Source organism: Rhamphochromis sp. 'chilingali' (genome assembly GCF_963969265.1).
Source record: "Rhamphochromis sp. 'chilingali' genome assembly, chromosome: 7".
Lineage (NCBI taxonomy): Eukaryota > Metazoa > Chordata > Actinopteri > Cichliformes > Cichlidae > Rhamphochromis > Rhamphochromis sp. 'chilingali'.
The window spans coordinates 7,740,580-7,757,797 of NC_137934.1; the positions used below are offsets into that span (position 1 = coordinate 7,740,580).

At 43.5% G+C, this 17,218-nt stretch overlaps 1 protein-coding gene across 8 annotated transcripts in view; it reads left to right on the forward strand.

Moving 5' to 3' along the window:
* foxp2 (forkhead box P2) overlaps nt 1-17,218 on the forward strand; it is a 103,367-nt gene that overhangs the window by 54,337 nt on the left and 31,812 nt on the right. For all 8 annotated transcript variants that reach the window (XM_080886729.1, XM_080886727.1, XM_080886726.1 and 5 more), the window contains 2 exons: nt 7,548-7,637; nt 16,422-16,559. In XM_080886729.1, the coding sequence (XP_080742855.1) occupies nt 7,548-7,637; nt 16,422-16,559 (228 nt within the window). The remainder of the gene's footprint in view (nt 1-7,547; nt 7,638-16,421; nt 16,560-17,218) is intronic.

The following is a 17,218-nucleotide window of genomic DNA, read 5'->3' on the forward strand; positions in this document are numbered from 1 at the left end:
GAATACTTCTATTTTTAATATAATGTATATACAACATGTTCTGGATAATCAGCATACTACTTTTAAGAAACTGGGTCTAAGCAATTGGGGTCTTTTTCCCATAGTTCCAGTTTTTTTCACCCAGCTCAGCACCTTTTCCAAATGAACTATGGCTGGCCTGAATGCCACATTACATATCAGTTATTCATCCAGCTGTGTGAACTCTACTTGCCGGGAACTGTGAACAGTAGACGAGCCATAATCACCTGAGAATGAAATCAGGCGCAAAAAGAGCTATTCCATGTAGAGACGGGTGACAAATTAAAGGAAAAAGCATCTTAAAGCCAGAACAGCTTCAAAGCAACTTGGCATAGATTCACCAAGCCTCTGGAACTCCATTCTTCCAAATGATATTCACCTCATTTGATGTTTTTGATGGTGGTGGTGCTGAGATGTAATGACCACAAAGCCAATAGCATATGATTCATATTATTTTCATTCTTCCCAAACCTCTAAGTGATCCCTTGTATAGAGACATTGCCATCCTGGAAGAGACCAATTGAAATGTTTCTTCACAAAATAAAAAGGGTCACTCGGAACAACTTTTTATTGATTGGCTGTGAGCTCTAATTTGTTCCTGACCTTTCTATGGCAGCATATGAACATGGTGTTTTGCAATGTTAATGCGGTGGGAGAAACAGAGAATAAAAGCTATAGCTAATTCCAGGCTTGCTTTTGCAAAGAGAAGATTTGACCTCACACAAATTGTGTCATTTTCAAACACACACACCTCTGTCTAGCTCAACTCACACAAATACGTTCCCAGTTTCTCCTCTCTGTGTCCGTCTCTATTTTTCTTGCTCTTTGTGATAGTGTATTGTGGAGGTTTGCTGTTGTCAGGCTCTAAAGGACTTCCCTTGGAACAGCAGTAGATAAAGACCTTTGCTGAATGGTCCTGCTGTCATCTTATCTAAATGGAGTTGTACAGCACAGGTCACACTAAAGACAAGCCACCGGCTGAGAAACAGCACAAGGAAAGCAGGTACATTGTGTGGGTAAATTGTGTTTCAATGGTGATGAAGCATGGAAGAGGTGCACTGAGACAATGGATAGAAGCAGTTATTATCTCTATATGATTTGGAAAAAGTAAGAAATTATAAAGTCGAGGAGCAGCTATGCTTATTGTGATTACTTTTGTGGTTCAGGTAAAAAAAAAAAAAGATCTATAGCCTGAAAGTAGAAAAACTACTGCCGTCCTTTGCTAGAACAGATACACCATTGTACTTGCACAGAATATCTACAGTGACACCAGCAGGAGGTAGGATGTTAGCGACTGTTAGTGGTTGCAGTGAGCGACAGCAGGCTGTGCTCTCTTGTTATTGCTGGCACGGGCCTCAGAGTGTCTCAGCAGACACATCGGTGCATATGCACTCTTCAACTTTCAGCCATAAACACGCACACTTTATCTGTGATGGGCAAAACAGACCCGCGTTTTGTCTTTGTTGGTGGAAAAATAAGCGTGAGGTTACACAATGGAGCTTTAGACACCCCCGCGCCCCTCCTACCGTTCGCGCTCGTCGCTCCAGTGCGAGCCTTCTTCCTGGGGTAGGAGCGAGCAAATTCATCTCGTCAATCCTCCCGGGACAGTGTAGCTATACAGCTCTGTTTACTGTGGTAGAAAGTTAATATAAATTTTCATCAGTGGGAGAAGTTTACACATACGATTCTATTTGTCCTTCATTATTAGCACCTGAGTCTGGGGCTGGGTAGGCATAATTGTCTACAGACACAGGCCAAATAGATGCAAGGGAAAGGCAAATAAGCACACCCAAAAATAATTTGATGCTTGTGTGTTACAATCCTCTATCCTAAGAATTCCTAATCTAGAGAATCAATAAACAAGAGGTGAGAGAGGGCGGAGAAAGAAAAGATGAGAAGAAGAAATGAACAATGTGATATGAGCAGGCGGAGGGAGGCGAGAGAGAAAGGAGTTTGACTTGAATTCAAAGTGCAGCAAATAGGCGATAAGGAAATGAACAGTACAAGCAGTCAATATAAGTTTTAGACATAAGTAACACAACAAACCGATCTAATTTCTATTTTCGGCTAAATATCGCTGTATATAGACAGAGGAAGCTGAAGTTGCTGAAAATATTGAGATAGAGGTAGCAGAGTGGGACACAGAAGCCCATTGTTCTGCTGGATAGCTTTACCTCTGTCCTGAGGCCCAAGCAGATTCTCCATGGACCTCTCCCTCCCTTTCTCTCTCCCGGTCCCTTTTTCACTTCAGACTGTTGATTTATTGGCTCATACATTAAAATGCTCATTACTCCTACATACTTTCCAAATTCATACTTTCTCCATTCTTCCCCTTTTCTCTACTCTTTCTTTCTAAGATTTCACCCATAGGTTTCTATAACTTTTTAAAAATGCAGCTTGCAGATCCAAACACCTCCATTAACTCTGCATGCTGCTATCTGCAGTCAAAAGAAGTCATCATTTTTTAGTTTCTATCCAACCACTCAACCAGGCGGAGTTGACTAAAACCAGCTGTGTGTTTTGCTCTGTTTGGGCTTTTTGTGGAGGTGATAAGAGAACAGAATCTGGAGCTATGGTTGATACACCGAGGCACTGTCATCAATCCTGACCTTTTATGAAGAGAGCCTTTCAACTCCTGTGACTGAGTTACTTAAGGCGAGTGGTATCAGCAGCATCTGTGTACTGTGATCTTACACACACCAGGCTTAAAATTGATACCAAATGCATTAATGTGGTAGAGAAAGTTTCACAGTGTTCTCACCCTTGCTTGTGGAATTTTGTTGCCTTGTTGCCTTTGCTTTGATTTATCGGCCATAGCTTCTGTGGTCAAAAGAACCTCTTTGTGTCTGTTCTGGGCCCTCTTTGCCACTAAATGAACATGCAAGAAAAGACAGGTGGTAAGTAGCAGAGCAGAGCTGGCATCAGTGACAACGGACATGCTGAAATGAAAGGGAAGTGGATTGCAAAGTGGCTTGCAGATGTGGAACAACTGTATGCTGGAAACAGTATCAGCTGATCCATTAATTGATGTGGGGATAGCACTTGAATTAGCTGATGGGATCTTCAGCAGCTCCTGCATTACGATGAGCTTCCAGGACTGCAGCTGAGCTTGATTTTGTGGCCCGCCTGAATAAACTCGTGCTCAGTTTAATTCAGCTTCAACTTCAAAAGGGTTTCTGTAATCTCAAAGCTATGCCTGTTCTTGCATGGAAACCCTGTGCTGTTCTCTGGTCGCACTTTGCTTGTTTTCACAAACTCCGGGCCCCACTTTTGCATTCAAACATTGTATGGGACATCTTATCCTGTTTCCCTTCTCCTCTCATTTGTCTATCCTCTCCAGCCAGCCCCTCCAAATCCATATCCATCCATCCATCTGCCCTGAATCCACTTATATAAGGAGATAGGGTGTAAATATTTTGGTATGGAGTGTCAGCGCATATCTTCCCTGCCAGCGGGCCAGCTGCCTCAGTCCAATCAGCCATGTTTGTTTGTTCAGCTTAAACTGTTTGTGCCTTGTTTTCCATGGCATGTGACTCCCTCTAGCTTGATAAAGAGTCATACTTTTTCTTTTTCTGCACACACACACCCTCCCCACAAACACCCCCACCCCACCCCCACCTCGCTCTTGTGTATGTGTTCCCTGAAAGCAGATAGATAAGCTTGCTGGTGCAGTACTGTGTGTGCGTATGCATCAAGAGTGTATGTGTGAGAGTTGTCAAAGCTGTCAGCGTGACTGGAGTTGTTCTGGCCGACAGTCGAGTGTTGAACAGCAGCCCTTTTACTCCCTACAACACACACACACATACACACACATGCATACGCACATAACATCTGTTCCGCACACCACAGAAAGGCTGTGTTATTATGATGCAATCCTGTTCCGTACTGATCAACAACTATTTACAGCTACTGTCTGGAACATGCAAACATCCTGTCAAGGCTTGGGCGCTGTAAATAAGTACCTGTTGAGGCTAGCTTATTTCATCCCTGTGTCATCATTCCAATATTGGCTATATCCCCCTAATAACAACAACTCCCTATGTGACTGGAGCCAGGAAGTGATCTACACTGTCCAAACACAATGTCACAGCCCTTCAAATATATCCAATTCCAATGTCATGGCTGCGTATTGTGCAGTCTCCAGGTGGATTTGAAAAAGTGGCATTCTTAGTGGATGACTTTTTTTTTTGTTCCCACTCCCCACCCTTCTCCCACCACCACATGCAATAAGCAATCTGGAGATTCGTAATGGTTTGGCCCAGTATTACAGGGCCTCCTAATGTATTTCATGCTTGTTTAAGATCTTTGCATGCTCCTTACAAAGGTGTGCTATGATGGCTGTAGCTTATTACCCAGTTCTGTATAGAACTGTAGTTCTGTATAGAGCTAGGAGACTGGGGGGGTAGTTGTAGGTGAGGGGTGAATGGATGAGGTTTTTTATTTTCAGTTTTCTCTCTCTCGCCTTCCTTCTGTCAGCCCCTTCTCACTCTCTCCTTTTCTTCCTCGCCGGTGATCTCTGCATGCCTATTAATGTAGAAGAGGAATGCCTGTGTAAACATTCTTGTTTCTCTGTTCATTTCGCATAATAGTTGCCTGTATCGCCTTTCTCCTGACCTCACTATCTGAAACCAATTACACCAGATCCATTTGGGCTGAATCTTATTTTCATAAGGATCCCCGTGTCGCGGTCTCGGTTGCTCTGTGTTATTTTCCCTCCTCCTTATTTTTTTTCCAACCTCAGTGATGGATATCAACATCAAATATGCCTCTGAGTGCCTTGTTATTTATATAGCAGGCCCTGGCTCTCTCTCCCTCTCTGTCTGGCTAGCGCTCTCATTCTGAAGAATGTGTCACATTGTGCTGTTTATACAATGTGTGCATTAATAGACTGGGGATGTCATTTTTTTGTGCATAGCAACCCAGGTTAAATAGACGGTGCGTCTGTACTCGTCTGTGTTTTTGTCCGCTCCAGCAGCTCTTCAGCAAACTTTTGATGACTTTCCTTGGCATTTGGTGCTTTTTCGTGCTTTGAGATGGGCTTCAGCTTTACCATCTCTGTGGAGTGGGAAGTGGGTGGCACAAATTGGTGCTTTTTACTGTAATGGCAGAATACTCAGAGCCGACGAAAGTGAGGGGACGGGACTTTTATTCCTCCCTTGCCTTCCACACCATCACAGGCTCTCTGAAAAATAGCTAACCCCACTTCCACGGAAGAGGTGACAGACAGTTTGAGACATGACAAACCACTCTGGAAAAGTTTGGCCGGTGTTGATAAGGTCTGTGTTATGTTTGGAGAGGGACTCTTTATGCAGTCTGAGCAGACTTCTTTTCTAATAAGCCTGGTGTAGTTGATCTCTCCGCTTCACCCCCATGCGTCACCTCTCACGCCTGCACCTCCCTCGGTATTTACTCGGCGTGGATATTGGAAGCGCAGTTAAAAACATCTCTGTCTTTGTACTCGTGACCGTGTGAAATATATTGAGTGGCTCTCTTGACTTTGGGTATAACACAGCGAGTCATTATTGATTCGCACACAGATAAACATTTCCCCCTGACAGATACCTTGAGCTGCACTCATCAAGCAGCCTTCCCTCTAACTACTGTGTGCAGGACTCAATAAGCCTGATAATTACTTTGATTCACCAATCATGGCGAGATTAATTAGGCCCTGTGTTTTTAATTAGCGATGTGATTGGCTGCATTCAGAGAATTTGTGTTGTCTTTCAGGAAAAAGAGAGTCAAGCAGTGTTTGATTTCACATCCAGTTTGTCAACAAAACTTTATGTGGCTGTCTGTGCCTGCATGCTGCAGGTGTTAATGTGTATTTTAGTGTGTGTTCCTAAGAAAGGCCAAGGCTCAGTTTACAGATGTCACATGCACACATGCACACACACATACACACACACAAAGCAATGGCAACTAGGCTCATCTTACCAAGGAGACAGATCAATGCAGTTAGGACCCAGTGCCAGTGTAATGTGTTTGTTTACTTCAGTCCAGAAAGCCTGGCTCCTCCTGAGCAGCCAGACAGAACCCCCACACCACCACCAGCACCACCTCCACCTTTACAATCACCCCCCCCTCCAGTTCTGTCTTTTCATAATTGATCGAGGGGGTTGTCTGCATTCCCAAAGGGGTTAAGATGGGGCAACTTTTTTTTTCCTCTCTCTCTCCTGCCTCCTCCTCCTGTTTGCTCAGGATCTCAATGTACTAGTTCAAACATTGTTCCCACCAGCTGGCAGAGCTGCACCATATGCACGCCCTGTCAAGGCAGCTGTTGTCATGGATACTGGCAAGCACTGGAAAATAAAATGAGCATCCCTGATTCCTGAGGAAGTGTCACTCTCCATCTGAGTTTTACTCCCCCCCCCACCCCATTTCTTGCTTCTCCTCCTCCTCGTCCCCTTCTTTTTTCATCAAAAAAGCCAAACACCTGTGAAGTTGTTGTTTTGTGTGCATGTGCCCCCCCCCCCCTCCCTCTCTCCACTCCCACTTGATGCTCATGGGCCTCCTGAACAATACAAGGTACACGCTTGTGTGGAGCAGCAGCAGTAGTAGCAGCAGCTGTGCACAATGTTCTTTTCTGCCAGGCTCTTTCATCCATCTGCTCTTGAAGAATTTGAGTGAAGCTGCTAGCCCAGCTGCCGCTGTTACCTGTGAAGCTGGTGCTTGCTCGTCGCACGCATTCAGCGCACACAAGCAGGCGGGGGGTGGGTGTCTGTAATCCCATCAAACCCTAGAGAAATAAATTACGCCATATCCCAGCAGTCTCTCTGATTCCTATCATATCGATGTATGGCAAACACATCAAAGGGTGTTGATGACAAATTTCGCAATTTACAAATAGGATTTTTCTAATTTTTCATGTCATGTGTAAACAGCTGCGAACTAATTTCATCAGGCAGGGAAAGGCCTCTCGTCCTCTACCGATCTATTCATCTTTCTATCTATCACCCATCTGCTGCGCATAAGCACCCTTAATGCATAGTGTAAAACCTGGGCTGCTAGTTAATTCACTCTAAATGTAATCTGATGTTGATTTTGTCAACTTTAATTACAGCTCCCAGGGACACTTCACATGGTGCTGCCTCTACTTCAAATTGATATTATGAATATGCAAATGTGGTAGTAATTTGCAGAGAGAAGTGGGTATTTCAGTTGAGCACACACTAGACAGGTCAATTCTACTCTGCCTTTTTTTTTCTCCTGCCCACCGCCTCACCCTCTTCCCCACCCTCTTCTTCAGGGTTGCTTTAGACAAACTGTATTTATCCTTGCTCACAGCTCTGTGAATTGTTACTAAAACATATCATAGTGTTAACCACGTCACAATGAAAGAGGTGATATTTGACAGGCCTTTCGCTCAGAGATGACTGTTTTCATCTGCGAAAATTTGAATTATCTCTACTGTCAGCTTTAGGAAATCTAATAGTTTATTTTCCTCTGCACCTTTCTTTCTTTCTCTCTCTCTCTCTATTTCTTTCTCTTTTTTTAACACTGTCTTTTGTCTTGTGTTTTTTTCTTCCCAGGCTCTACAAGCAGCGAGGCAATTACTCTTGCAGCAGCCAGGCAGTGGCCTGAAATCTCCAAAGAGTCAGGACAAGCAGCGTCCACTGCAGGTAAAGCAGCTCCCTGTCTAATCTCTTAAGTCCATCCATAATACATGCTCCCCCGAAAAGAAGATTTCCTCTGTTGCACAAAGTGTGTTTGATTTGCCAACGCAATCCTTGGGCCCGTCATTGGAATCTTAAAGTCTGGACAAGCGGGTCCCCGGGAAGCTGAAGCGTCACACAGACGCGAGAGAAACACAACAGAGGCAGATCTCAAGGAGCATTGTTTCATCTGTAGGCCCTTTGCCTGTTTTTGAGTATGTGATGCATGAAACTGTACAAATACACCACAAGTATATCCCAAGGTTATGTGGTACAATGACAAATTGGCTTTTCTACACTGGATCCATAATGCTGTTGACACAAGAAAATTCAGAGGCTAGTTATTATTTGAAAGCCACGTCAGCCTGGATAGTGGGTTACACAGACAGCTAATTTTAACTTCCTCTCATTTCCACTTTTCAACGCTAATTTACCTTATTGATTTGTAGAGCTGTCTATATCTGATGCCAGTGATTTTGAAAAAGGTCACTCTTGTACACAGATGCGCACACACACAAACACACACACGCGTGCGCAGTTTCGCGCTGACGCCACACTCGCACATATATACATTAACAGTCCTTTCAGTCCTCCGTCTTCCTACTCTTAACACTTTTCTCACACCAGCAACTTGTTTCATTCAGTCAACTAGACAGTTTCTGCTTGAAATTATGTAAGGCCCCTTGACATCTGCTCTGTGTTTTTATTAGAGGATTTTTTTTTTAAAATTTAATTTATTTTTAGCCGTTTGAAATTGAAGTGTGGGAGTTTATGCCCTCCACTCGGCTAATAAGTACTATCAAGGAGCAATGGTTTACCTCATTAGGAGCTCTGTGCATTTCATTAATAACAGGGAAATTGGCGTTAACCTCACCCGTTGATATTTTCACAGAGTCTAACAATGGCAACACCTTCAATTGGAGTCACACCCCTGTGTGCCTAATTACGTACTGGCTGAGAGATAAGGTTGGCAAGGACTAAGTCTTCCCTTCCTTGAAATAATTTGACTGGGGCTCATCAAAAGCATTAATATTATCAGTATATTCTCTTGCAGTGGCATGTTTATTTATTCTACTATATATTTCTATATTTAGCTGTGGCAAAGGGGGTTCATCAAGAATAAGCTTATTGTTGGATTTCTCCGTTTGAGTAAATGTATGCCAAACTGAGTAAATTGAAACAAATGGGAATCTGATCTGCAAATGCCTGCACAGTCACCAAGTACAGTACATAGCATGAAGAACAATATTGAACGAGAGAGTTGTGTGGGTGCATCGTAACCGTCAGCCCACGTCCAAGCCCCTGCCTCTAATAACACCAGCAGATGGTAAATATTGAATATTTACATTTGCTTACTCCATTCTTGACTCGTTGACGATATGAATCAATATGAATCAGAGGGCCCTGCCGATCGGCCTGTCCTCGGCTCCCAGCTAATCTATTTGTTGATCCAGCTTTTATTAACATCCTCACCTCTTTGTTCCAAAAAGTTTCCATTCAGCAGACTGTCACAGGAGAGGCGCTGCTGCCAGCTCACCCAGTGATGCACAAACAGGGCTCAGTGCATTCTGGCCCCAGATTGTTTTCTCTTTTTTTTCTTTTTTCCAGCGGTGGATGTGCTTTTGCTTGAATCCACTCATTTCAAATGACATTTTAACTGTATTACTCCTTTGTGCAAATATCAGTATAAAGCGGTAGAAACTCTTACTTGATTAAAATGCTTTTTTTTTTTTGTTTTGCTTTTTTTATTGTCTCTCGTCTCATGCCACATTTTTTTGTGTTCTTGTCTTGAGGGAGTTTACTCAATAAAGCTGCATTATTTACCTGGATTATGAGGCCGCAGTGGGTGCTGCAGCGCAATATTTTATTAGCTTCACTGCTAGATAAGAGTCACTGGCAATCAAGCTACATGTTTTCCACTAGAGGAATCACGCGGATTGATCCCCTTGTATGATTAGCACAGCAGAAAGTGGGAAAAGGATTAATATTACCATGACATCCTGCTTATGGCAGAGATACTGATAAATCCTCTGCTTCTTGTTCTCCATCTTTGGTATTTAAGAGCGAGAAATGATCCATAGATCACGGCATGTAAATTATTTAGTACACAAGCATCTAAGTGCCTCGGCTTGCAGTTTTAATTACTCGTATTAGCGGCTAAAGGCTCTCGCCTGACTAATTCTATCCGCTTGCTTGTCGCTGCTTCTCAGAAGTTGATGATGCGGAGGCAAGCAGCTCTAGCGTTCACATGCACACAAATTCACATGTACGGGTGAAAAAATAAATAATAATAATAATAAAACAGCCCCAAAAACACACACACACAAAAACACACTCACACAAGCTGCTTTTCCACATTTGCGTAATGTGACAGGTCTATTATTACACAGTAAGCCCACGGGAGCACTCAATAAACACCTATTTCTTCCTGTAAATCCCCTGCCTCTGCTTACACGGCTCTCCTAAGGCACACAACACCCTCTCGTCTCTGCTCCTGTCTCCCCTCGCTCTCCTCTTCTCTATGCCAATACCAGCCCCCCCCCCCCCCCCCCCCCCCCTCTCTGAAAGGCATTTATACACTGACATTTGGAATACAAATAAAGAAACGCGGACAAGGAGAGGCGGAGAGGATTACAGAGGCCTATGAATCTGACAGTTGTTTCGCTCGCACCATGCATCTACGCACAGCCTGCACAAACACAAGCACAGCGACAGTTGCTTAAAGTTTTACATTGCCCGAAATGACTTTGTTCAGAACGTGTTTGTTAGCGGCCCTATTGATCATTATCGATAAGAAACAGAGCAGAGCTCTGTTAGTGTAACACCTGCTGGGTGCAGGTTTTGGCTCACCATCCACCAGACATCTCAAATAAACTCCTCACTCCTATCATGATTGCTTCAGGAGCCACGTGTAAAATAGCCAGAATGACCCCAAACCCTTGCAAGTGACTGTGTTGGATGGCATCCACCCGCCCCGACCCCACCTCCTGCTACTTAACGTCCAGTTCTAAATCATGCAAAATCTGAGAGCTCGCCCTGAGCAAGTGTTGCAACTGCTGCTGTGTCACCTTTCATGCCATCGAGCTGTGACTACTTTTTCTACAAGACTAATAACCTCAGCTCCATCTGTGCAAAGCTCAGCTATGAATGAAAATATTTAAGGTTTTATGGTTGGTTTATGGATCGGCAGAGATGTTGGTTTAGCCGTGTTTTCTTTAAATTTGCAGCTTCCTGCCCAGGCCAGTCACACCGGCTGCGGGCACTGGGCCATCCTAGGAAGTGTCACACTTTTTAAAGGTCAGGTCCACACATTTCACTACTGAACCAATATCATCTCAATAGCAGCACTCATCTGCTTATTGGCTTTCATCCGGAACACACGCACACACACACAGATGCAGGGAAAAGGGCTGTGACGCCAGGCTTAAGCATAAGTTAGCCAACTCCAGTCTGCATGGCTAAAGGATGCTACTTCACATTTACATTTATGAATATATCTTTCCTCTGCATCCCCTCTGGTTGGATCTGAAAATAGAGAAAAATTATCACAGAGAAGAAGGGAAAAAAGAGTGTTGGGGGGGTATTATGTTATTCATGAGAAAAACTTCTGTTGACTCTGAGAGAGAAAGAGGGGGGAAAAACGTCAGCACATTTTAAGTCAAACACCCTTGGTTACTGCTTTTGTAACCAGAAAACAAGATTCCCCCCCACCCTCATCTCCCTCCTTCCCTACTTCTTTTTTTTTCCTCCCCCTGCATTTACAACACCTACAGGACAAGATTGCTAAATTGCGAGGACAGAGCAGGTTCATCATTGTGATGCAAAAGAAGTTGAAATGCTACCCCAAGGCGAGGTAGCTGAGTTTGGGCGATCAAGAGAAAGTAAGAGGGAGGGATAAAAAAAAAAAAAAAGTAGCTCAGACCTTTGATGTAGCAGCAACAAATTTACCTTGTGACAGAAGATACATGGGTGCAATAAACGAGTTATACCAGCCCTTACACATGCAATCAGATGATTCTGGCCAGGGTGTTAATTGGATCCTAACCGGCAGATCTGATACGCCCGGGCCCTGGTGGTGAGGGGGAAAGCCTTTCCAAGTGATGAACTATAATTCACTGAGCTGCTTGAAGCACTTGTAATTTACTGTGTGTCACTGATGAAGAGGCTGATCCAGTGGAGGCCATATTACCTGCAACATCAGAGGAAAGTAACCCCCCCACCCCCGACACACACACACACACACGCACCCCACATCCACCTGCTCTCACTTGTGCTCTCTCACTTTCTTTCTATTACAGTTCTCTCCTCTCTCTGCACTTTCTTTTATAATTCCCTCCCGCTCGCTCTTTCTGTCGCTCCCATTTACTCTTGAACTGTGTGCACCTGCAGGGAGGCATCAGTCGAGAGTGAATTGTGCCAGTTTAATGATAAAGGTGTGACAATTTGTACTGATAGTGACACAAACAATGTGCACAAAGTCGCACAGCTACACTACATTCAAGACGCTTAATCAGTGACTTTCTTTCCTGTAGAGATAAATCAATATGGAAATTGTGCTAAGCCCGTTCCAATCTCCTTGGGCTTTTTTATTAGAGGCTTTTACATGATGGGTCTTTATGTTATGATAAATTGCACTTCCCATGCACTGCTGCCAAACTGCTATGGAAATTGATTTAGGAAAACATTCAGTAATCTACTTAGCTTCAGTCCTGACAATCTACAGTATTGATCTCCCTAAGCTGAACACACGTCATGCATTTGAGCGTAATCACTCTTATGTATGCGTGTGTTATTTTGCATAGGAAACACAATCAGGCCTCTTGCAAACTTCTCAGTCAGGTGCAAGCCACACCAGCTCGCCCTGTCGCCTTGGTGGTCCTCTGGTGGAGAGTCCCAGCTATCAATAATCGCCCAGCCACATTTGGCAGTAATTGGCTAGTAAATGAGCAGTGTCAACTGAAATGGAGTTGAGAGGTCAGAAGTCCACAAACTACGGTGGAGGTCTGCTCGGCGTTGTGGCCCGTGCCCCCCCTGGGATGCTTAGGAGATTGAGATGAAATAAGGAAATGTAGGGAGGCTACATGTAGAGAGGTTTGTCTCTTTTCTCTCTAGATTTCTTAATCTTTTTTTTTTCTTTTTCATGTGTAAAATGAATCTTGTGGCTTAATTAGCAGTGACTCTCCTGCCAAGGATCCACAATAATTACCGACTAGGACCCTTCCATTTCTCATTGCCTTTATCTCCGCCGTGTCTGAAGCTCCACACAGTTCCCCGTTCAGTACTACAGCAACTTATGTCGTTGATAACAGCCACATGTTCCAACCCCCTCAGTGTTTCTGACTGCCATTTATTCACTGCCCCCCACCCCCTACCCCCCTGCTTGCTTATTAGTGCTAAGTATGATGGAATAAAATCAAATAATAGGAATTCCCTTCTGCTAGACTAATTGTTCGAGCTAGAACTCTGATACATTTTATCTCTGCTTTAGCTCATTTGAGTTTGTTCGTAAAAAAACGTATCTCACAGATAAAGTGCCGCACAGTGGGTGTAATGTCTGGAAGTGTCCATTGGTCAGGATAGACAACCGTGCGAGCCATCTCAGGAAGAGATACCTGAGCTCTCTGTGGATGAGCTTGACCTTTCACAGGGTGTTGGAGAGGCTGGATATAGGGTGCAGGTGTGACAAGTGTGCTGTAATGATCTGCTTGTTCTGGTGAGGGCCCCAGCAACGTTTTCTCATCATCAGCCAATTTAAATGGCTTTTGTTTTACTCTCTACCCTCTCCACCTTCATGTCAGTGTAGCTCCACATGCTTATTAAAACGAGGGGCGGAAATAAATAGCAGCTCAAATGTTTCAAAATATGCAGTTTTTAACTACATTTTTTTTTCTTACAAATGTCTATAAAGCTGGTGTTACATTCAAATGCCATTTTTAAAACTCATTAGCTTGCTGCTCTCCATCCAAATTTGCACTATTAAAACCAGGAGGCTAACCTTTTCTGTTTTTTAAGGTCCCCAGTGGCGACATCAGCTGCAGCTAATTTCAGACAATTTAATAAATACCATTAATAATTTTTCTCTTTTCCTTTTTTTTTTTGGGTGCTGCAGTACTGGAAATGTATCCTTTTGGATTACAGAGAAACAGAGGCACAGACCAATAGGAAAGAGAGTCTATTCACGGTGCACGGATGTTTACGCCACTGCCAGCGTCTTCTAAATGCTCATTAATTTTATCCCTTCGTGGCAAAATCATTTCAAGGAGAAGCAATTCAGCCTCCTGTTCCTTTCAATTCACCGCTCATGTCAATCAAGCCCTCCTGCAGTATCCTGCAGAATGGAGGTGTTATATTCCTGCAATTATCATGTCATATACTCGAAAATGTAAATGAACGTGTGTGTAAAATTAAATTTATGGGTTGTCAGTGAAGAATAAGAACCAGGAGAGCAATTACTTATCTGCTTTCATCTTGGAGCCTCTGATACGTCAAGCAGAAAAGCATGCAGTTAAATGCTGGAATTAGCATTGTGCTGCACTTCACAATAGACGTGGGCCAGTGCCTTTTCTCCCCTTTCTTTCTTCCTTCTGCCTTTTCTCTCTTTTTGGTTCCCCTTCCTTTATTTTATTTTTTTTGTTTTGTTTGGAGCTGTGAAATGAAGATGATTATCACCCATTATGTCTCTAAAAAGTTAATAAAAGCATAAAGAGAGCTTCCTCATCTCATAACTTGGTTGCTTTCTGTTTTTATTGATTTTTTCTGTTTTGTTTAGTTGTATTCATTGCTGCTAAAATCCCTGACTTTGAATGGTTATAGTTTATCAGTTCTAAGCTAAAAACAGTTAGAAATAACATGCAGAAAATATATGCATCTGCATACTTTGTGCTTTTTTTGTAAACTTAAACATCTCTGAGCCAGCACCCAATTAATAGTCTTAATGAGTGCATCTCTCGTGTTGTTTCTCGGCTGCACGCATTCCATTGTAATGGTATCCAACACAAAAACAGGAGTGACTGCGGGGGTAATTACTTACCTTGCAAATATACCTATAAGGGTTAATAGCATTGAAGGTGTAAGCGCAGCATTTGCATAATTACACGTGGACTGTTTAATTTGCAAATTTTTGACGGCTTTTGTTCCACACCTTGTGCATTTTCTCTTGTACTCTTGCATCGAGGAGTCCAGAGAAGAAAAGAGATGTACCACAACAACATCCTCCTCCTCCTCCTCCTCCATCTCTTCCACCTTAGATGGAGTCCCTTCTCTCTAAGACCCTAATGAACAATGGAGGCAGGATTTGTTTGAATATGAATATGAATGTGCAGCGGGGCCGGCTGGAAGTTGACCTTCAGCTGTGATTTTCAGTTCATCAGGATTAGTCAAGGCGGGCGATCAGGAGCCACTAATGCATAATGACTTCTAAAATGAAAAATGTGTAGTGACCATGCAAATGTCTCGGCTAATCAAAGAGGGGGGAAAACCTGGGGTGGGGGGTAGGCGTTGAGGAGAGGAGAACTAAACAAGGACGTGTCAAGGCCTGACAGAGAGAGAACGAGAGAGAGAGGAAGAGGGAGGGAGGAGAGACGCACATGGAAAGTAATCAAGCCAGCTTGATTAGCTGGCGATGAGGACAGGGACGTCTTATTGGCCCCTTGACACTCCATATAGGCTAGCTACTGTCATGGCACCTCTATGCTAAGCAGTGTCGCAGTTCAGTAAAAGTGTTACTACATGTTGATATTTTAATTATGTTAAGGTCTAAAATGCCTGCCTGTTTACCATTCAGCTCTAGGATGCCACAATTCTTGTTCAAGAAACAACAAACTAATTTGTATCTGCAAATGTTGGAAATGTGCCACTTTAGTCTTCTTATTCAGTAAAAAAGCATTGAGCTGTTGTGTTACTGAACCGAACTGAACACTAAATCATTCACTCATGTTGGCTTCTTTTTTCCATAACTGAGGAGTAAACAAACACACACACACAAAAGTCATTCAATATTTAAGCAGCTACAAGGAGCAGAAATTCCACAATATCACTGCAAGCCTACTCTCCCCTGTTAGAACGTGTGCATGCAATCAAAGCCTGAAGAGAAACGTATCATCGCTCTACTGTTCTGCTGCCTCAGAAGTGGCTCGCACTGTCTCCTCAGAAGAAAGTGGCATAAGCAGCGTACGCATCTTGGTTTTGTTTTGGAGATGTTCTTCTACTGCAGCGAGTATTACCTAAAAAGGGCATGCATTTTTCAAAATTACGTAGCCTACTACACCAGCAGCCTTTATGAGAACTTAAGAGTTGCTTTCACACCGTTCCAACAGATTAAAAAAGAATACTTCAGGTACACCCCAAACTCCCATGACATAATGCTGATTGTTCCTGCCATGCGTCCACTTCATCAGCGTAGTTTCAATCAGCTTTAGAGTTGTGCATTTTTTCACGCTGTTTCATAATAGCGGTGCTGATAAAGTGGGGGAGTTCAAGGGTCCTGCTAATTAAGGTCTATGTCTATTTAAATCCTTTACTTTTCCCAGCGGGGTAAAGGAAGGAAAATAAGATGAGCAACACAAAGGCACGGCACCCATCTGTCCTTCAGCATCTCCTCTAGGCTGCAAAGCATCACGGCCATGAGAGGCCTGCTCTCCCTACCTCTCCAACCACCAATTACCACACTTCCAGCAGATCCATGCCACTATGCCTGAAAACTTATTCAGCTCTTCGTTTTCTTTGTTTTTCCCCATCATCGTCCATGTATAGGTTCCAGTGTCAGTGGCCATGATGAGTCCCCAGGTGATGACGCCGCAGCAGATGCAGCAGATCCTCCAGCAGCAGGTGCTTTCCCCCCAGCAGCTCCAGGCTCTGCTCCAGCAGCAGCAGGCTGTAATGCTGCAGCAGGTACACACACTCCAACCTACATGCACCGTATGAACATTGTGACACTCATGCTGTGACATACCCCATCATCACCTAGGCTGGTTTGCCCACATCCATACAGTTACACATTTAAATCCACATAAAAATGTAGTCTGGTGTTTGTACAGGCATACACAAAAATGCACACACAACCCCTCCACATAAGTGTGCCCAGCCACCAGTTACGCCAACTCACCACAGCCCCATGTCCTTGACACGCTTACCAAGGGGAATCGGAAATTGACGTACTCCTGCATGTCACCTCTAATTAACCGTCTCTAGTGTGTCGCTGGTTCAATTCCCTGACAAGCATCCATCAGGGACTGTGAGAGTAGGGCATAGTTGGGCTGTGCAGCAGAAGCTGAACGATAAGTGATGGTGATGTAATATTTGGAATCAACTTGAGAAAGCGCACTCGGCAGAGTTGAAATGCATTTGTCATTCATAGATTTGATTAAGAAAAAGACAATAGTTTAATTAAGAATGTCAGTCATTCTGAGTCTTCTTCATTAAGAGTTCCCCAGCTCGATGTGGTCACATGCTTTCACGCTCTACTGTGCAAGTACAGGGATTTGTCTTAAAATGTGACTCAACATTTTTAGTTTCACATAAGATTTGATAGAAAGCTTGATCATCTGCCA